General features: G+C 38.3%; 1 protein-coding gene and 2 long non-coding RNA genes across 5 annotated transcripts in view; 2 read left to right on the forward strand and 1 right to left on the reverse strand.

Annotated features, from left to right (window-relative positions):
- LOC107835078 (uncharacterized) overlaps nucleotides 1-9,861 on the forward strand; it is an 11,348-nt gene extending 1,487 nt beyond the window's left edge. The window contains exons 2-3 of the long non-coding RNA XR_001660908.1: nucleotides 2,012-2,017; nucleotides 9,851-9,861. This is a non-coding gene — a long non-coding RNA (uncharacterized LOC107835078). The remainder of the gene's footprint in view (nucleotides 1-2,011; nucleotides 2,018-9,850) is intronic.
- slc1a1 (solute carrier family 1 member 1) overlaps nucleotides 1-21,884 on the reverse strand; it is a 45,939-nt gene that overhangs the window by 3,419 nt on the left and 20,636 nt on the right. For 2 of the 3 annotated variants that reach the window (XM_016667277.1, XM_016667278.1), the window contains 9 exons: nucleotides 12,077-12,169; nucleotides 11,187-11,301; nucleotides 10,721-10,763; nucleotides 10,473-10,568; nucleotides 10,197-10,381; nucleotides 5,379-5,486; nucleotides 1,824-1,946; nucleotides 1,539-1,733; nucleotides 968-1,102 (listed from right to left, as the gene is read on the reverse strand). In XM_016667277.1, coding sequence (XP_016522763.1) covers nucleotides 968-1,102; nucleotides 1,539-1,733; nucleotides 1,824-1,946; nucleotides 5,379-5,486; nucleotides 10,197-10,381; nucleotides 10,473-10,568; nucleotides 10,721-10,763; nucleotides 11,187-11,301; nucleotides 12,077-12,169 — 1,093 coding nt within the window. The remainder of the gene's footprint in view (nucleotides 1-967; nucleotides 1,103-1,538; nucleotides 1,734-1,823; nucleotides 1,947-5,378; nucleotides 5,487-10,196; nucleotides 10,382-10,472; nucleotides 10,569-10,720; nucleotides 10,764-11,186; nucleotides 11,302-12,076; nucleotides 12,170-21,884) is intronic. The other variant, XM_007544053.2, reaches the window with a different exon arrangement.
- Nucleotides 15,571-16,699, forward strand: LOC107835077 (uncharacterized). The gene is made up of 2 exons (XR_001660907.1): nucleotides 15,571-15,979; nucleotides 16,177-16,699. It is a non-coding gene; the product is annotated as an uncharacterized LOC107835077 (long non-coding RNA).

Genomic DNA, 21,884 nt, shown 5'->3' on the forward strand with positions numbered 1-21,884 from the left:
CTATCTGACCCCTTTCACCTAATCAACATGAAACTGTGTCCAGAGATAGAAGACATGTTGGTGTAACGTGCAAGCCCGGGTTTTAGCATGGGATTGCATAGCTCCAGCCCAGGGCCCCGGCGCTTTCCGGCCCCCCCCTATATATGCTTTGTATTTTTGTGAATTAATAAGGTCAGAATGCCTTACTTCTATCACTGGCTAAAATGATTTTGACTGTGTTGTTGAAAAACTGTCTGATTTGTTCTGGCAAACGTTCATCATGAATGCTTGATTATTATTGGTTCAAATTTGACGCGTCTTACGCATTGGGGAGGAGCATGAGGGAGTAGTTTCTCACGATGGCAGACAACAGAAAGTATGACAGCGGAGCGCAGGAACAAACGAAAAAGAAGAACGACAGAGGTGGTGAAGAAAATATCCAAGCTTTTTTAAATTTTTAAATTTTTTATTTTAACTCATTTTGGACATGGAACAGAACCACCGTCCCTCTCTGCTTCTCAAAACGTTAGCCTTCCTAATAGCGGCTCTACGGTCCCACCAGAATCTGGAGCTGTGTCCGATCTGGCGATCTTCTGCGCCATGTGCAACCAGGGCCGGTCTTGTGAGAAATTCTGTCCCCCTGTGAAAATCTGTTCCCCCTGTGTCGGGAGCGCGCATTGCAGCCGACACAGGGGGAACAGATTTTCACAGGGGGACAGAATTTCTCACAAGACCGGCACAAGGCAATAGCCTAAGGTACCCTAAAATGATCTCTAATATTACCTTAGGTGTGAATTGTGCATTCTAGAACTTTATTTTGTGCTTGTGTCTGTTCATGTTCTGTCCTAGCTATTTATGGACTGATTTCTTACACCAGTCTGATGCAGATCCCAAAGAATGCATTGTTTGTTGCAGGCTTAAGAGAACACAATAAATTGAAAATACATTGACTTGATTTAATAATATGGGATGACAAAAAAAAAATTACAGAAGCCAGTCCATAGCAACTATCAGTGTAACATCACTGGCAGGTAGTCCGACACCCGTTAAGACTATCACCATGGTAATAAGCCCAGCATTGGGGACTCCTGCTGCTCCAATACTGGCAACTGTTGCTGTTATGCTAAAAGAAGAGACATAAAGCATATCTTGCGCTAACAACTGAAAACACTGTGACAGCTAATCATCAGGGGTGCACCTATAAATCAGCTCCAATTTTCTTAGCTTTGGGAGATCGTAATCAGCGAATACTTACATGTGAAATCAATCTTTTCCACACATCTTGTCTTCTGAAAATCAGCCACTGTCCCCTTCTGCTCTGATGTGAGAGAGGCTGACTGACAGACCCGCCCACAAGTTAACAGTAATCGCCCGAATGTGGCCAACTTAGTGATCGATGGTCGGCTAGAAAACTGCAATCGGTGCACCCCTACTTATCTGTTTGCAATCCAATATCCAAGCTCTAGAACTCTATGGCCCAAATGATTTCTAGAGTTGACATATTTTCTCAAATTCATGCTATACGTAACAATCACCTATACTAGAAACAAATGGCCAACCTGATAGTGACAATCTGGCCCACGTCCAGAGGGTAGTCATTAAGCTGGGCGATGAAGATGGCAGCCACTGCCTCATAGAGTGCTGTGCCGTCCATGTTAATGGTGGCACCTACTGGGAGCACGAAGCGAGTTATCCTCTTGTCGATGCGGTTGTTCTCTTCAGCACAGCGGAAGGTGACAGGTAGGGTAGCAGAGCTGAAACACATTGTGAGGAATTGACTTCCCATATAGATGGGCAGATAGAATTTTAAGAAGTGAAAAGTAAAAGAAAAAAGGTTTACTGACCTGGAAGAAATCATAAGGGCTGTCACCAAAGCCTGAGCCATTCCTAGGGTGAATGTGTAGGGATTCTTTCTCACAATGATGAAGAAAATGAAAGGCAGACAGATAGTGGCGTGGATAGCTAATCTGTAGAACAAAGAAGATGAATGTCTTAAGTTATCCCTCATCTTATTTACGTTAAGTCAATGCAGTCTTATGTCCTCTTGATGTTTTAGAATGGAATTAAATAATATAGCTCTAGGTTCCTGAGGCCTTTTAAAGTTTCCCAAAAAATATCTTTGCTGCATTTTCCTGTAGGTTAAATGATCCAACACCACTTTTAGTTAGCTACATATTTTTAGAATACATAAATATTCAGAGAGGATCCATGTCAGGTTTCTCTGGTTGCTCTGGCTTCCAATCATTTAAAACATGACTGTTAGATAAAATGATCTCTAAAATTACCTTAGGTGTGAGTGCATGTGCACAGGATTGTTTAACCAGTATATTCCTAGCTCACCATAAAATTGGTCAAATTAAAATTAGGAAAATAAATTTGTTTAATGGAAACATGCAATAATAAAAAAAATCACATTTTTCTATAAATGTTTTTGAGCTAGGATGAGGTGGTTTTTCAGCCGTATATCAAAATAGATATATTTCGCAAAACTAAACTGGAAACGCTTATTTTGGCATCACAAAATCAAATGATCGACAAGTGGCTGTTACCACTGGATGGCATAAAGACGACAGGAAGTAGTAGGAGGATAATAGTTTTTTGTTTTATCAGCAGGGCCGGCCCAAGGCATAAGCAAACTAAGCAGCCACTTAGGGCCTCAGGGCCACTAAGGGGCCCCCTCAGTGGAGCTGACTTTTTTTTTTAAATAATCATTATAATATCAAAATAAACAATTTCACTATGAAGTGATTTGTTTTACAATATATTTGATCAAGTATTTAGAAATTATTATTTTATGGATAAAAAGAAAAAAAAATTAAATGCTCTTGGGGCCCCTGGTGGCCACGGTAGGTACCGCACACTTCACCAGTAACATGAGCTGCCATGCAATGTGCAGTGCGCATCCAAAGCTCCAGTCAGAAAAAGCAAAACAAAGTCTCAAAAAATTACTTATCCTTCAGGGAGAGAGAAAATAAAAAGAAAGAATAGAAAAAGCCAAGATAAAGGTTTGTTTTAATGTGTCTTGGCAATGTAATGTAAGTGATTTGTAAAGTTGTTAATAGAAAATTAGCTTGATAACGACCTGGAACAGTCCAGTTCAACAGCCAAACATTTATGCTTGGGTTGAATTGATTCTCATGGTTGGCTCTGTATATTTCTGAGGTATTTTTGGCTTCAAAACAACTTGTTTGAAAACGTTTGATAACAATAATTGAATCTTCTCAATGTTTGACATTGTCTAGCAAAATGTTTTTACGTCAGGCTACATAGCTGCTACATCGATGAGCTGCTGTATGCTGTAGTTGGGGATTTGTTGCTTGCTGCTGAGCAGAATCATTTTGTGGCTAAAATGGTCATTATTTTTTACATTAACTTCTAAGTTATCTGAAACTAATGTTAAAATCATTTGAAGGCTCAGAATCAGTCCAGTACCGGTCCACATTCTCAGGGGAGAAAGACTCACCTGGTATAAATTACATTTTTAGCCATAGGAGTAATGCTTAAGAGAAATTTATTTAATCAAAAAATGTCATGAATATGTGTGTATGTATTCCATTTTAAGTTAGGCTGCACCGATTGCAGTTTTCTGACCGATCCCTGGTTACCGATCTTTAAAAAGCCTGACCTGCTGATTTTCATTTTGGCTGATATGAATTTTTTTTTTGTCTGAAATGTTGCTAAATATAGCAAGAAAGTCTCTGAGTTGGCAACAGTGGGGTGAACATTGTTAACTCCAAACATGCAGATCTGACCTGGTGGGTCAGTCTGTCAGTCACACCTCTCACTGCAGAGCACAAGAGGACAGAGGCTGATTTTTAAACCTTTGCTGACAAAGATAAGTTTAGGGGATAAGATGGGCTTATTGGCCAGTCACGATTCTCCAAAATTAAGGAAATCGGCGGCCAGAAATCAACTGGTTGATTAATCAGTTGGCCAATAAATGTATCCTATTATACATGTATATGATGTAAACAGTACTGCCAGAGATGCAATAAGTTTATAGCCGGTGTGTGAATGATCTAATGATTGGACTGCTAATTGCAGCCAGTCTACATTGTAAGTAGAACTAGAGGGCCCCAAAACCAAATTTTGCTTAGGGCCCCATGGAGGCTTGGGGCAGCCCTGTTTAACAGACAATGTGCAGCTGGCTCCACCAAGAGCTGTCACAGCATCACACAGCTCATAAAGAGTTGTGCGTCATTTGAACGTGTTTAAACCATAGCTTCTGTAAAATCACAGACTATGATTTCCCCAAAACGCAGCATACTAGCTGCCCCCAATGTAGGCAGGGCTTGATGCTCTATCTCCTTAATAAGACACCAATGTCTCCTCTGATTGGTTGATAGATGATAGTAGCTAGCACCATAACTGAATTATGAATATTGTGATCAAGTTTATTCATGTGTAATTTTAATTTCATTTCTTATTTAATGGAAACACTGCAATTGCAAAATTGTGGGGGGGTTTCAACATTATCACGATACAGACAAGGATTTGTGCATATTTGCTAAGGAAACAGCTTGTGTTGCCCTGCAATGAGGTGGTGACTTGTTCATGGCGTACAACACACACCTCCTGCTCAAGGACCACTGGTATAGCTTTGGTGATGAGCTCATTGGAGCTAGATGTGCTGAAGCAGAGAGATATCTGAAAGTTTCATATCTTGACTGAAAGCTCAGAAAGTAATTCACTCTGGACAGAAGGACAGCAGGCTCTGAGGTCTGGAATATGAGACACTTGATTTAGGTGAATAAATGTGTTTTTTATATTAACATAGCAGATTGTTTCAGGTGACTATTAACTGCCAGAGAAACTAAGAAGTTGTTGATTTGATGTTTGAGGTGCTCTCCCACCTCAACATGCAGTATTTCAGCTTCCCAGGAGAGATCCTGATATGAGGAGGTAATTCAGCCGTCTGATACCAGGAGGGATGCATAAGTTGTTGGACACTGGCACCCTGATCTTGACACAGCGGTTTTTGCTTGTGCTTTTAAAAACTGATTTAATGTCCCAGAGTTTATGATGGCTGAGCTCCAGTTGTTCAAGGTAAGTGAGCAGAATTAATTGAATGCATTTTTGCCTTATTAAGTCCTTATTAACACAACTGTATTGTGTTACAGTGCTACAGTGCTATATTGAAGTCTGAATTGTTTGGAACCTTTGACTTACCCTCTGACCTAACAAGAGAAGATTTACAGTGCACTCTAACTGTGTCACTTAGATTTAGAAGCGTTCATTACTGCATCTGCAGGTTGAGCAGTTTTAAATGTCCTTGGCCCTTATCAGGGCCCACCAAGAACTCAGCTTTTACTCCATCACTGAAGGGAGAGTCAACCCAAATGTCAGCCATAAATCCTGGTGTCTGGAAGAGGCGGATTCAGAGTAATGAGCTAGCTTACCCACTCAGTACAGTCACCATATAAAGACCCATCTTCCTGAAGATCTCCCAGTCTTCCACCTCAATGATCTTTGCAGCAATTAGGAACAGGATACCAAACGGCATGTAGCTGAAAAGTACACACAGTTAGAACTGGAAACATAAGAACAGGGAATATATGCACATACAAAAATCAATGGTACCCCTAATATTTCACTATAGATGCCACAGACAGCCTTAATAGCATGATAAAACAATTTGCAGGAAATATGGAAATATGGCTTAGTTTAGTTATCTTTTAATTGCTCACTTGAATTAAATGTTTTTGTTTTCATCAGAAATATTTTTCAAATTGTATCCATGTACTGTAGTCTGGAATCGGTCTGTCTGTCATGATGTGTGTAGGAGTGGACCCAATCGCAGTAGATGTAGAATACTGTGGATATTTTAATGAAGAAAATCAACTAGCAAAATCCAAAATCCAGGGTTACAAGGAAATCCAAAACAAAGCAAACTGGAGACACAAGGGTAACAAGGGTAGTGACAAGAAGAGTGATGAGCAAAGTGATGAGACGGACTGGCAAGTTGTGACTGAGATAGAGAAGTTTAAATACTGGGAAGTAGCAAATGGAATAATATACCTAACTAGATGAGATAACTGATTGCAAGTGTAAACTTCTGTTTACCAACAAAAATAAAACAACAACAAAAAAGGTACAAAATTGAGAATACAGACACTTCCATTTACACAAATTGAATCAATTCGGTGGAACTTTAATTTTTTTCTCACAAGATATTAAGAGCACTAGTAGCAATATAGACTTTCTGCAGAACATCACTATGCAGTAAGTGTAATTTAAGTAGTTGACAAAGGAGCTAGCTGAGGGGCGGAGAGAATGTGACACAGGGAGGCTAAGAAAATATACTGAGGAATACAAAAGGGAGGAAACACCAGGGAGCTGAAAATACTTCTAACAGTAAGGAAACACTAAGATTAAAGAAAACCTGATAAGCTAGAAGAGAAAAAGACATGAGCAAAACCATAAACAAACCTAAACAGAAGTTAAAACCGCAAGAGGCGTTGGACACCCTCGTAGTTAAGCGTCGCTCTGGCCTTGTGGCAACCGCGGGAGTTCCAGCAACGCTGCCTGCCCACCACCACTAACGCAGTTCCCGCGCCCGTCCTCTTGTCCAGTGATCCCCAAAGTCGGTCCTTGAGGGCCGGCATCCTACATGTTTTGGTTCTCTCCCTGGTGGTAGTAACAACCTTTTCAGCATGTCAATGTTCTTCTTTGGCCTTCTAATGAGCCATCATTTGATCCAGGTGCCCTAAACCAGGGAGAGACCTAAAACGTGAAGGATGCTGGCCCTCGAGTACCAACTTTGGGGACCACTGCTCTAGGCGATGTGTTCAGTAACGCTCCCTGATGATGCACAAAAAATTTGGTGCACATCAGCTGATGTATTAGGGAGACATAGCTGTTGGAATAACCCAGAAGGCGCAGTGGAGTTGGATTGCAATGTCAAGCTATTGGGCTCTTTAGAGTTTAACAAAGGTCAAGCTTAGTGCAAATAGGATGATGCATGCTTGATTTAAAGACAACCGTATGCAAACTGCAAGGGATTAGAATTTGGCATTTAGCCACGCCCACATGCTCTCGTCAACAATCAGTGTTGAAAGAAGGATTTATCATCATGTTATTCTAATTCATTAAGCACAGGTTGAAATCTGTGTTTAATTAATTAGATGACATCAGACTATGGCGACATAGGATTGTCAGGTTGAAATCTGCATGAACCACAGAGTAAAAAGAAGACAAATAGTAACCCTGCCCCCTTCCAGCACAAAATGGGTGGGGTTTTACTTTGATACAGCTGGGAGCTAGCAGAGAAGTTAATCCACCTTGATTTTGATGGCGAATGGCCAGATTTGAGGCTTGGCCACACCCACATGCTTTGTCGTACAAAAATTCCTTTGATAACTTTTGATCTTCAATGACTCAAGACTGTGCTGACTGAGTTTGAAGTCTCGAAAGTTGTTGGACAAGTTCGCTCAGACACAATGTCAATAAAACAGACAAAATGGTGGCTTTGATCCAAAATGGCCGACTTCCTGTTGGGTTTGGACCATGGCTCCTAAAGACTTTTTTGTTGGTCCTGACTTGTCAGGACCAACAAACATGTGTACCAACAATGGTACACATGTGTATCTTGATACACATGTGTACCAAGTTCCATAATTCTGGGCTTAAGCAAAAATATTCTAGGGAGGCGCTGTGGAGGAATTAGGCCACGTCCACCAAATATTGGACTGCATTCCTGTCAGGGGTTGGACAAGAATCAATCACAGTGAGTTTGGTGCAGCTCAGTCAAAACATGTGGAATCTAGAGCCAAATGTCTGGCTGCGGCGTGACCTATCACTTCACCGTGCCGCCACAGCCACACCCTCCACTGAACCTTCTTGAAGCAAGTGAGACCAACTTGTTATCTGTCATCTGACACAAGACCATCTTCATTAGGTGAAGAGAGGAAGAGATGGAGCTTTTCAAGAAAAAAAGTAACTTCCTGTTCTGAGGAGGCGAGGCTTAGATGACATCAGACTATGGTGACATAGGATTGTCAGGCATCCACTCATGCCAAGTTTGGTGCCAACTCAGTGTTTTATGTGAAAGTTATAGCATTTCGTTTGTTTTGGCGAGTACGCCACACCCCCAAACATATACGAAAGTCAATTTTATTGATAACTTTTAAAGCCCCATGCCTTAACTGCATCCTGACCAAGAATGAAGCTGATAGGATGAAATCCTTAGGACGAGTTTGTTAAAGTTCAACATGAGTAAAAGTGACTTAAGTCACGCCCCTGAGAACAGAAGCGTCATGTTTTACTCTGAACGGTCTCTATCTCACCCCTTTAATCTAATCAACATGAAACTTTGTCCAGAGACAGAAGATATGTTAGTGTGATGTGGATTCCAAACTTGACTGATTTCGGTGGCCCTAAGTGGGCGTGGCAATGTGGCGAAGTGACCTGTAGCGGCGTTGCTGTACGTTTGGCTCTGAGTTCCACAGTTTCAAGTTGAGCTGCACCAAACTCACTGGGATGGTTCCTTATCCACCCCTCAATAGGAATCCACAATTGTTGGTCGGCGTGGCCTAATTTCTCTGCAGCACCCCCTATAATAATTTAAATGTTTAGCGCCAAGCCATGCTATAACTCAGAATTATGAAACTTGGTACACATATGTATCTTGTTAAGACATTAAAAAAAGTCTCTTGGAGCCCTGATCCAAACCCAACAGAAAGTCGCCCATTTTGGATCGAAGCCGCCATCATGTCATTTTTATAGCTGTCGTATCTGATTGAACTCGTCCGACAGCTTTTGAGATATAGACTTCAAAATCACTCAGCACACTCTTGAGGCATTGAAGGTCAAAAGTTATCAAAGGATTTCTCGTACAACAAAGCATGTGGGTGTGGCTAAGTCTCAAACTTTGACTATTCGCCATGAAACATCACGGTGCAATAACTTCGACATGCAAGATCACAGCTGCATCAGACTTTCTATGTCTCATTATAGACTAGCCCTCATCACATTCACATGGTCAACTGGTGACATCAACTAAGTCGCGCCCACTTCCAACGGGAAGTCATCTGTTTTTTTCTGATGGATGTCTTATTTTTACTCTTTGATTTATATAGCTTTAAACCTGTGCCAAGTGACATCAATAACATGATGATAAAGTCTGTCTATGCTGCCTGCTGGCTGAAAGTTTGGTGCCTGTGTGAGTTTTGTGTAGGAGACATAATAGTTTAGTGTTTCATGGGGAGTAAGCAAACTTTGACTCCTAGTAACGCCCCTTTAGCATGCACAGAAACTCACCATTTTGATCACTTTTAATCAGCTATACCTTATGAACAATCTGACCAAGTTTGAAGCCGATCGATCGAATTCCCTAGGAGGAGTCTGATCAAATGCAAAGGCTGTAATCGGCCAAAATGGGGTCAAAATCGGAACTTCAGTCCAAAATGACCAACTTCCTGTTTGACTTGCACTATGACATTAATTGAATTTTCTGTGTGTCTTGGGGAGCTATACAAGTGTACAAAATTGAATGTCTCTACTATGAAGTAAGGTCAATGTGGAGGGTTTCCAGGTGGCGCTGGTGAGCCGTTTCTTGTGCGATTTTTGCAACAACCTTAAAATATGTAAATTGTCCGCCAAGTTTGGTGAGTTTTTGAATATGATAAAGCCCCCAAAGAGCCAATTCATTTGCTTCGAGAAAGAAAAAAATAAACACTATGATTGCAATAGGCCTTCACAGCGTTGAGCTGCTCAGGCCTAATAACTAAGAAATCTTGTCATTACAATAGGTCTTCGCAGCACTTATGCTCATGCCTAACAAGGCTGATCTAGCAATAAGAACTAAGGAACGTAGAGCTAGAGTAACTAAAAGGACTAAACAAAGAAAAAAACGTAGCTAGAATCGCTAAAGGAAGATGGACATAGATTCAGACAAAAAGACTAACTAAACCTAACGTGACAAAATAAGAAAACTAGAAACACTCCGGGGAGAGCTAGAAAGACTTAACTGGAACCACTAAAGAAATATATACATAGACTCAGATATGTAAGAATAACTGAATCTAGGATGATGAAATAACTAAGAAATATTACTAGAAACAATACAGGGAGGCTGAAATAAGGAATAACTAGAAGGATTAAAGAAAACTAATCTAACTATAATCACTAAAAAAAGCTAGACAGCTAGTCGGTTGGACCCCAATTGTAGACACAAGGGTTAAAAAAATAAAAAGAGTAAATTAATCATGAACACATACCACATAATTATCTGCACTAGTTTCATGGTGGCTTCATTCAGGGCATCGAAGAATTCCAGGAGTATTCTGCCTTTGTCTCCCATCTTTCCAATAACAAGTCCAAAAGCCACACAGAATACGATGAGGCCCAGTACGTTTATTCCATCTGAATACGCTCCAACGATTTTATACTCCCTAGTGATGTTCTGGAAAGACAAGCCCCCCATAACACTGAGATCAAATCCCTCCAGGGTTTTCCCATCATATGCTGTCAATAAACTCAAAGGGCTCACCTACCTCTACGACTGTCATGACTGTAATAGCAAGAGGTGGAATCGTGGTGGTGTTGGACAACACTTTCCCTGGTTCCAGCTCTTTCCGCTTTGTTTTGTACTACAGTGAAATCATGGAATATAAAACATGTTAGTATCACATTCTTACGGGTTCATCTTCAGCCTTCCCGCTATAGCATGATGATGGAAAAGATTTAAAATGTTTTGTAACATTTGTGGAAATGTGTGGAATGAATGTAAAAAGTGGCTGACCTGCTGAAAACAAGCCTGCACCAGGTTTTCTGGAAACATGTTTCTGTCGATAGAAAATGTACCAGAAACAGAGATAAATTGCTTCAGCAACATGTCGGTTACTGCAACATTTCTGAGACCCCCAAAGTTTTTGTGGGATCTTCATGAAGAGCCTATTGTTCTCTCATTAAATTTTTGGTGTTGTGCTTATTGTTAGCAGAACTAATATTTATGATTAGAACTTAAGAGTTAGCACAACTACTTTTTTAGTTTGTGGAGCCACCTATATTCATTCATATGCATAAGTTAATGTAAAAAAAATAAATAAAGGCAAGCATGTTGCAGCAGTGGAAAGAATAACTTCCCGTTAACAGGGAGAAACCTCAAGCAGAACCATAACCTAGAGTGAGCAACCATCTGCCATGACCAACTGGGAGTTTAGGAAGGGCCACAAAACATTTATAGTTATACATATTAAGAAACTCACCTAAGGAGGTCCAGCAGTGTATCAACAGTAGTAACATTGGGGGTGGTCCCTGCTCTGTCAATGTTTTCAGCTTCTTGAGACACACCCGGTTTGATTGTCATCACCAAAATAATTCCTTCAAAGAGTGAGATCATTAGTTAACAAGAGAAATAAAGAAGTGTGCACACTACAATGCAAATAAAAAGGGGAAAGAGTAAATGGGTGCCTGGTACTGAAGGACTACAAAAATATGAATACATTTTAATGAGAGAAAAAAATATTTTGGCCTTTATTAAAAACTTTGTATATTTTTGGGGTGCCGGTTATTCTTATTTTTTGAGAGCATTATTTGTCAAGGCTACAGACCGACTACCAAGGCAACAGTAAAAACTCGACTGTAGGCATGAGCCGAGTATTGATATCAAGTTATACTGATGCATTGAAAAGTTACATTTATATGCATAAAAAACAACTACATTTTCAACACTTTAAAGTCCTTCTAATGAGATCCAAGATAAAGTTCTGGGTTGAGCAGACTTTTCTCTCGGTGTATGAGGTACAGAATAGATAGAGTAGACAGTGCTGCACTTCCCACACTATTTATCATAATTACAGAAAAGACCTATTTGGTTGTGTAAAAAAATATTTTCGGTGGCAAGAAAACAGCTAAGAAACTCAGGGATCACCACTCAACACTCCTATTAGGATAATACTGTAAAACTACAACCTACAAGCTGAAAATTGGCTGAGAAAATACTCTAAACAAATATAAATTATTTTTGCTTGTTATGTTATGTTAATACTCTAACAGTTTGGATTATTTGTGTATGGTTAACTAATTAGACTCTTAAACTGGTCCATGCTTACTAGGGGTTTAAAAACCCTGTTAGAGAAGGAAGATAGTAACTCACCGAGAATAACTGCAATGATGGTTGTTGAGAAGTAATAGATAACAGCCCGAAGACCTATCTTTCCTGACACCTCAGAATCAAGGGCTGCAACACCTGTTAACAACAAGCCCACAACCAAACATAAAGACATACACTCACTGGCCACTTTATTAGGTGCATCTGTTCAACTGCTCATAACGCAAATGTTGAATCAGCCAATCACATGGCAGCAGCTCAATGTATTTAGGCATGTAGACATGGCTGCAGTGGTGCCGGGCTGGTCTGAGTATTTCAAAAACTGCTAATCTACTGGGAGTTTTTTACAGAGAATGGTACAAAAAAGAGAAAATATCTAGTGAGCAGCAGTTCCATGGGCCCAAATGCCTTGTTGATGTCAGAGGTCAGAAGAGAATGGCCAGACTGGTTCGAGCTGCATACCACGGTTGTCACTCGTTACAACCGAGGTACGCAGAAGAACATCTCTGAATGCACAACATGTCAAACCTTGAGGTGGATGGGCTACAGCAGCAGAAGACCGCAACGGGTGCCACTTCTGTCAACTAAGAACAGGAAACGGAGGCTACAATTCGCACAGGCTCACCAAAACTGGACAATAGAAGTTTGGAAAAAAGTTACCTGGTCTGATGAGTCTCAATTTCTGCTACAACATTTGGATGGTAGGGCCAGAATTTGGTATCAACATGAAAGCATGGATCCATCCAGCCTTGTATCAACAGTTCAGGCTGCTGGTGGTGTGCCAGGATATTTTCCTGGCACACTTTGAGCCCATTAGTATCAACTGAGCGCTAATTGTTGTGTCAAGGCAAAAGCCTACCTGAGTATTGTTACTGATCATGTCCATCCCTTTATGACCATCAGTGATGGCATAGTTACTTTGAAAAAGTAACTTTAATCAGATTACTGATTACTCCTCAAAAAAGTAACTTAAATTATTGATTACTTGATTTAGAAAGTAATCAAGTAATCTAACTAATTTTATTAGTTGTAACTTAATAAAATGAAGTTACAACTAAGTTACATTAAAGGTAACTTTTTTAAATTTACCTTCAGCAGCTACTAACAACGCTCTGCCACCTGTGAAAATGACATTGAGCTTTTCCAATACTTAATTGCAAGTTATTTTATTACAACAATGTATCTCCACTTATAAGGTTGAACTGAAGGGGAGATTGTTTAATTGTTATAAGAGTACAAAATAATTTTTGCGTGTTTTTGTATGGTCTAATATTGTCTAGAAAACTCTAAATAGGATTTTAGACCTCCCACCCCAACTTCACGTTCAAACACAGCCCAAAAGTGCAAACCGCGACTCATTAAATTTGAGAACAACTTTAGAAAAAAACAAGCCCAAAGCCGTTTATAATAATCGGACTTGGCGACGAAACTCAAAATAGTTCCTGTTTTTCCAGCGACAAAGTGCGCACGTCCTTCCTCCCTCCATTGTTGACATTTCTGTCGTTGCTAACTGTTGCATAGAAACGGCGATCGCTCCCCAAGACGCACAGAGAAAATAAAATTAAGTTATACTCTTAGAAATGGCTGTAAATTTACAGCGGAATTCCAGCAGTAACATACTGTTATTCCAAAATACGGTAGGATATTGTCAATTTGATGTCTTCTTCTATTGTCACAATCAAGACTGACGACTGGCAGTAAACTACCGCAAAAATAATTGTGCAATACAGTTTTTTTTTCTAGGCAAGACATTTTATTTGTATTTGCATCTTACAGAACCGGCATTTAAAGACAATATTAAATGGAAAGACAAAAATACTTTCCATAATAAATCTTTTAGGGAATGAATCAAAATCTACATAGCATAATCAAAAATGTTAGATTACCAATGTTGGTGTTGTATGTTAAAAATACAATGTTAATTATACACTTGTTTAGTCAAATTTAAAGATAGGTTTGTCAGTTTCCCTAAAGAAATAGTGTTTGATAAAGAGTTGCTCCCACAATCGCAACGCATCTGTGACGTCACGTGTTTGCCCTGGAGACAGTAGTATGGCGTCTTGTCTGAAGCTTATCATAACAAGGTAAGTTCCCCAAAGCTATTAAAACATGCTCTTTTTGTTCTGATGATGTATTGTCTCAATGTTTGTAACTCCCTGGCGGACATTATACCACAATGTATGCTGCTTTTATACTGTTATGTATTTTGTATCTCGATAAAGATCTATTAAAAAAACAAAAACAAGGTAAGTTCCATGTTAAGACCATCATGTTTTAGATTTTGATTATGTTTTTATGAATGCATTAACTTTCTGTTTGCGCAAGAGTATCAACTTATGCTTAACTTAAGTTTATTTGTTTGGATATCGCGGTACGACTGTTCAGTACAGGGGAGCTCAAGTCCAGTCCTTGAGAGCTGCTATCCTGCAACTTTCAGACGCTTCCCTGCGCCAATTAACACACCTGAATCAAATGAATGGCTGGTTAGCAGGTCTGTTCGGAGCTGATCCTGGTCTGCTGGAGTAAAGATGCATCGAAAAGTTGCAGGACGGTAGCTCTCGAGGACTGGACGTGAGTACCCTTGGTTTATTATTTTTGTTAGCAGCTAAAGCTAGCCATGCAGGTGTAGCACGGGTTATAAACGAACATTAAAACTGTCAGAAAGGCCGTTTGAGTTAACATTATTTAGCTGCGGAGTCGTCTTCTTGAAGTTTTCGGCTATAGACGGCATAATGAGGAGAGTGGCTGTGCTGGTCTGGTAGTTTGATCTATGCGATCAAAGCTAAGCCAAAATGTTTTTGTCTCTATAAATAATAATGATAATAAACAATGACATATTGGCTGCCTCTTTTTTTCTTCATTAGTATGTCATGTTGGTGACTGAAGCGTGTTATGATGACTTCAACACATTTCTTCTGACAGGTTGGCAGAAGAAATCCTCTCCAGAATGTTTCTATACGCTGACTAATTTCTATAATGCCTAATGTCTGAGTTGTGTTCATGGTAATTATTTCTGACATTTTTATGCTTTATGTTGTAGGTCGTGAAAAATATTTTGAATGACTGTGATGGTGACACACAGGTGGGTCTGGTTAGTTTTGCTCACACTTCTCTTTAAAATGTTTATTTATTATCCTAATGTGTCTATTTATCCTGTTGTTCCTCCAGGGTGGGAAAACCAGGCATTCTTCTGTTGGTTCATGTGCTCCGTCCTACATCCAAAGGCCACAAGAAGAATCCAAAACAGCTCATGTCAAACTGTGGACCATGTTTTCAGATATGTACAGGTATGTGGTTATTCTAATGATCCTACTCATTGGCTTTGTTTGCTATCTGAATGTAGCTGTGCTGCTAAATATATTTAATAATTTTTATTATTCGTCTTCTTATCATTATGTCAAAGATGCAAGCCAGTGTTGAAGCCTTCCTCATTGCCGTGCAACCAGGACAGCCTTCCTCCTGCATGTTGGTGAAAACAAAAGCAGCACCAAAGACACTTCACCATCAGTGATCACAAGACCATCCAAGGTCGCTTTTGATGAACTTCCAAAGCACACTTCACCTTCAGTGCAAAGTACCATGAATTTCTCTACAACTTCTGTAAATTAATCCAGCCTACAGTTTTCAACATTGATGTGACTTGCACAACAATTGAGGAGTTAAGATCCTTGCTTTTACTTTACCTGGCAGAGTGGACACTCTATATTATGATGATCATTTAAATGCATACTGTATCAATAAGAGGATTTGTTTTATGTTCTTCCAATTAAGGACTTGGTTTATTACAGTCCCTGTGGCAAGCAGTTCTCTGCATGGTCAGCATTGAAGGCCATATTGTCTTTGAGAGGGTCCAGCCAACATTCCAGACAGGACAGTGTTATCCATCTTCTTCATCTTCAACCTCCAACATCAACATGAGACAGCCAAGACTTTGGAGTTCATTCAACGGTAAAACCATTCCTATAATTTTTTTTTACAATAACATGGTTTTAAAGTTCTAAAGCAAGTTATGATTAACATTTCACAAAGGTGGTGATGTTTTCTCTTTACGTAATTAAAACAGCTTTATTTATATATTGTACCAGCTGTATTCAAAATGCCACACTATTTGTATTCTCAGGAATTTTCCCATATTTGTTTTTTAGTCGCTTCATTGGGATTAACCCAGAAAGGGGCACAAAAGCTGGTCATGGGAAGATGGTATCCAAAAAGACAGGAAAGGCCATTCAAAGGAAAAAGTGACAGTCAATGTTCAGGTTTCCACCTTCATCAAAAAACTGATGGACTTTGAGTGGCATCTCATTTAGGTTAGCTGTTCTTTTCTTTCCTTTGAAATCTTTCTGTTTCCATATTATTTAGGATCTAAATTGTATTGTCTTTTCTTTTTCCATGTTTGACGGTGCCTTCATCTGCATCTAATAAAGTGCCACTTGGACTCTTGAAAACCATTAATAGTTCACATTTTAAAACCTTGTTGATACTAGAATTCCACATTATTTCAGCCATGTTGAATTTTAGATTTTGGAAGTCATTTTTCTTTGATTTGTTTAGTGATACCCACAGCATGGATATTTCTTTAAGAACTGTGTTTTTATGTTCATAAGATTGTAGAAATTAATAAGTTAAACCCAGTTTATGTCACTGTAAACTGAAAGTCTTCAATTTTTATTCCAGTGTTAGTGAAACTATATATTGACTTTGAAGGCCTATTTTTTTACCAGTTCTCTGAGGAATGGTTTTGTGTTATTTGTTTTGAACGTTTGAATATACTGGAAATATGTGGTTTGAGGCATAGTGGTGCCTTTAAATAAAAATTCTGTTCTGATGGTTACTTATCGCATCCTCTTTTGTGTTATGTGAAGTTCTGATTATGTAGATCAGTGATTGTTAACCAGGGTTTGATTGAACCCCAGAGGTTCGATGAGTCGGTCTCAGGGGTTCAGCGGAGCCTCTGCCCCGGAGGTAAAGACACACTTGTGTAAAGTCGTGATGACGCCCCGCTTTGCCATCACTTGCTGCAGAGGATCATGTTACATTGCTTAGCCAATCAGTGCTGCGAAGAAGCACTGATTGAAGGAGCTCCACTCTCAGCATGGATTTGAACTTGTGTCTTTAATTACTTCAGCAAAGCTCATCGTTGTTTTCGGTATACTTTTAAATCTGCTCCTTAGTTGCATCTTTTAGGGGTTGCTACTGCCTCTAGTGGCGTGGGGGTGGTAACACAACTAATATAATTACATTACTAAATCAGAATACGGCAAAGTCTTTATTATTTATCATTAATTTTTCATTCTCTTAAGAATGTAGAGCTAATTAAATAATCTAAACAAGACCTTAAAGTGGTTCCAGTTTCTCTTGATGGCCAACCTGTTGAAACTGTGGAAAATTTTAAATACCTTGGGTCATTCCTGGACAGTCAGCTCACCTTTGCTGAAAACACTGACTATATTTTGAAGAACTGTTCTCAGAGACTCTACCTTTTAAGAAGACTTAGTGATCTTGGGGTGACCCAACTAGACTCTAGTTGGGTCACCCCTATGTCTTGAATTTGGGGGGGGGGATCTAATTTTATTTATCACTACAGAAGGGTTCAGTGACTGCGCATATGAAACTGGTGGGTTAGGTACCTCAAAAAAGGTTAAGAACCATTGATGTAGATTATGCATTTTAGAACCGCACCAATTGTAGCACTTCTAAGAAGCCTACACTGGGTCAGGTATTAATGTTCTATTGTAAAACTAAGACTGTACTTTACAAAGTATCATTACAGTTTTCTTGGCAGTAGCTTACTCATAAAGTGAATGCAGTAGTAAAACTAAATTTACTGTAAAAATACTGGAACGCTACTATTTGAAGGTATATTTATTTCACCACTGTATTTTACCGTGGCCGTAAAATACAGTGGGGAAAATGGAGAGGGGGTGTATATTTTGGCAGGCTGGAAATCCATATTGCCCAAAAATGCATCGCTGTGCTAATTTTAAGAATTAAAGAGTTAAAAGTATTTCAATCATAGTATTTCAATCATGATCCGTGTTTCTGTGTGTTTATTTCTGTGTTTGTTATCCTGTTCCCTGAGTCTCTGTCTCTGCGTCTTCCCCCGTTGATTGTTCCCAGGTGTGTCTCGTTCCCTTGATTACCCCTGTGTGTATTTAGTCTAGGGCTGTTGTAAACGAATATTTTAGTAATCGAGTAATCTATCGATTATTCTTACNTGATGTAGATTATGCATTTTAGAACCGCACCAATTGTAGCACTTCTAAGAAGCCTACACTGGGTCAGGTATTAATGTTCTATTGTAAAACTAAGACTGTACTTTACAAAGTATCATTACAGTTTTCTTGGCAGTGGCTTACTCATAAAGTGAATGCAGTAGTAAAACTAAATTTACTGTAAAAATACTGGAATGCTACTATTTGAAGGTATATTTATTTCCCCACCGTATTTTACGGTGGCCGTAAAATACAGTGGGGAAAATAGAGGGGGTGCATATTTTGGCAGGCTGGAAATCCATATTGCCCAAAAATGCATCCCTGTGCTAATTTTAAGAATTAAAGAGTTAAGAGTATTTCAATCATAATCTGTGTTTCTGTGTGTTTATTTCTGTGTTTATTGTTATCCTGTTCCCTGAGTCTCTGTCTCTGCGTCTTCCCCATTGATTGTTCCCAGGTGTGTCTCGTTCCCTTGATTACCCCTGTGTGTATTTAGTCCCACCTGTTGTCTATGTTCTTCATCAGGTCCTTGGTATGCTGCTGCAGTCTGTTCTGTACTCTCCAGTGGAACTGCCAAGTCCTGGTTTGTGCTTGCTCTCGTTTTGTCCTTATTGTCAGTTGCTACCGACATTTAGCTGTGTGCTTGTTTCCTGCCGTGCTGCCTCTCCTGGACTGCTTGTGAGCATTTTCTTCATTAAACTCATCCTCATCATCACCATAACTTGGGTCTCAGTGTCTTTCCTCACCACCAACTACACCATTTCATGAAAATACATGCCTTATTTATTGTCCCCATATATGAAACTTATGTATTACGTATGATTTTCATGTAGGATGGTCAGTTATGATTTTTTTTATATCGGTATAAAAGTCATGTTCAACATTTGTATTTATTGTTGTCATAATAAATCACACTTGATGTTGACAAAATTGTCTGTATTGTGATTGTAAATGGTTCCCCTTATTACAACTTTTCATTTTATTTTTATTTATTGAGATCATTAAATATGAATGTATCTGAATTGATTGACACATTGTATTGTATGCACACTTAAAATTCATACTCGTCTATATTACTAGTGTACTACTTATTCGTATTTCAATCACTCAAATTTTATTTGTATAGCACATTTCAGCAGCAAGGCGTTTCAAGGTGCTTTACATAATTAAAGAAAAAATAACAGCATGTGACATTGAATAAACAGTAAGAAAGAGATTTTGTAAAAAAAAAAAAAGTATTTGTTATTCTTTAGCAGTGATTGTTTTTCCAGTCTGTTTGCTGAGACAAAAATTCTCAGAAATATATCAGAAAATATTAATGAATTTTTGTTACATTTTCTGTTAATAAAATAGAAAATCAAAGAATTTTGATAAAACTATCAGTCCGTATTGCCCATCTTTATTCCATGTTTCACCGTACTTGTACTTCCTCTCTATTTTAGCCAAAAAACTTTTACTTCATTATTCCACAATACATGTGCTGACATTGATAAATTTTACGGAAAACGAGTCTGAAAAGAAAGAATGACATGTTTCTTTTCTACTGGTGAGATTTTCATTTTTCTTTTGAAGTGTAAATGTGACTTTAAAAATCACAGAATTTTTCATCAATACATCATTTCAATATAAATTTGAAACACACAAATACAACCTTTCACCTTCTGAAATAATGAGCTAACAAACAAATATTGATAATTAAGAAGAAGCTTTATGTTGACTAAACCCAATATCACATTTAGTAAAAAAAATAATGAACTCAAAATATTATTTATGTTATTTGACAATTCTGATTTTTTTATTTACAAATCGCATGTGACAGATGCAACTGGTGGTACCAGCAAGGCTGTGCTAATTTCCCACAAACTGGCACAGACTTCTGCTGTGCAATGTGCCTATAGATTTTATTTTTGCACCAACACACTTCTTTAATTACTACAGTTCAGTTCATTTGCAGTTTTTACACAGTTTTTGCTTGAAGTAATTGATTTTCCAAAAGTTACTGTTATGAATACCATTTTATTGAAGTTAATATTTTTTTTCATTTTTATGTTAAACCAAAATAAAAATTGTTTGTATATGCTTTACATTTAGCAAGGTTGCATGTCAGATTTATTTCTTTCACTATCTTAGCAACAGTGATAATAAACATGACTTTTGTACCGATATAAAAAATATCATAANGAGGCGGAAGTGAGAGCTCCGCGCAACGCAAATGAAGTCCCGGCCGGAACACGGTGCGCTAACTAATAAAACATAAATTAACGAAGCTTCGAGGCAGGTACATTTTCCTTGGGGACTTTTAGTAATCGAGGTACTCGAATCATTCGAGGAATCGTTTCAGCCCTAATTTAGTCCCACCTGTTGTCTATGTTCTTCATTGGGTCCTTGGTATGCTGCACTCTCCAGTGGAACTGCCAAGTCCTGGTTTGTGCTTTCTCTCGTTTTGTCCTTATTGTCAGTTGCTACCGGCATTTAGCTGTGTGCTTGTTTCCTGCTGTGCTGCCTCTCCTGGACTGCTTGTGAGCATTTTCTTCATTAAACTCATCATCATCATCACCATAACCTGGGTCTCAGCGTCTCTCCTCACCACCAACTACACCATTTCATGACAATACATGCCTTATTTATTGTCCCCATATATGAAACTTATGTATTACATATGATTTTCATGTAGGATGGTCAGTTATATTTTTTTATATCGGTACAAAAGTCATGTTCAACATTTTTATTTATTGTTATAATAAATCACACTTAATAATGTTGACAAAATTGTCTGTATTGTGATTGTAAATGGTTCCCCTTATTACAATTTTTCATTTTATTTTTATTTATTGAGAGCATCATTAAATATGAATGTATCTGAATTGATTGTTCGACACATTCATACTTGTCTATATTACCAGTGTACTACTCATTCGTATTGCATGTATTTCAATCACTCAAATTTTATTTGTATAGCACATTTCAGCAGCAAGGCATTTCAAGGTGCTTTACATAATTAAAGAAAAAATAAGAACAGCATGTGACATTGAATAAACAGTAAGAAAGATTTTGTTAAAAAAAAAAGTATTTATATTATTCTTTAGCAGTGATTGTTTCTGTTTGCTGAGACAAAAATTCTCAGAAATATATCAGAAAATATTAATGAATAGTTATTTTTGTTACATTTTCTGTTAATAAAATAGAAAATCAAAGAATTTTGATGAAACTATCAGTCCATATTGCCCATCTTTATTCCATGTTTCACCGTACTTGTACTTCCTCTCTATTTTAGCCAAAAAACTTTTACTTCATTATTCCACAATACATGTGCTGAAATTGATACATTTTACGGAAAACGAGTCTGAAAAGAAAGTATGTTTCTTTTCTACTGGTGACATTTTCATTTTTCTTTTGTAGTGTAAATGTGACTTTAAAAATCACAGCATTTTTCATCAATACATCATTTCAATATAAATTTGAAACACAAATACAACCTATCACCTTCTGAAATAATGAGCTAACAAACAAATATTGATAATTAAGAAGAAGCTTTATGTTGACTAAACCCAATATCACCTTTAGTAAAAAAATAATGAACTCAAAATATTATTTATGTTATTTGACAATTCTGATTTTTTTATTTACAAATCGCATGTGAC

This window comes from Poecilia formosa, unplaced genomic scaffold (assembly GCF_000485575.1).
Source record: "Poecilia formosa unplaced genomic scaffold, Poecilia_formosa-5.1.2 Scaffold983, whole genome shotgun sequence".
NCBI lineage: Eukaryota > Metazoa > Chordata > Actinopteri > Cyprinodontiformes > Poeciliidae > Poecilia > Poecilia formosa.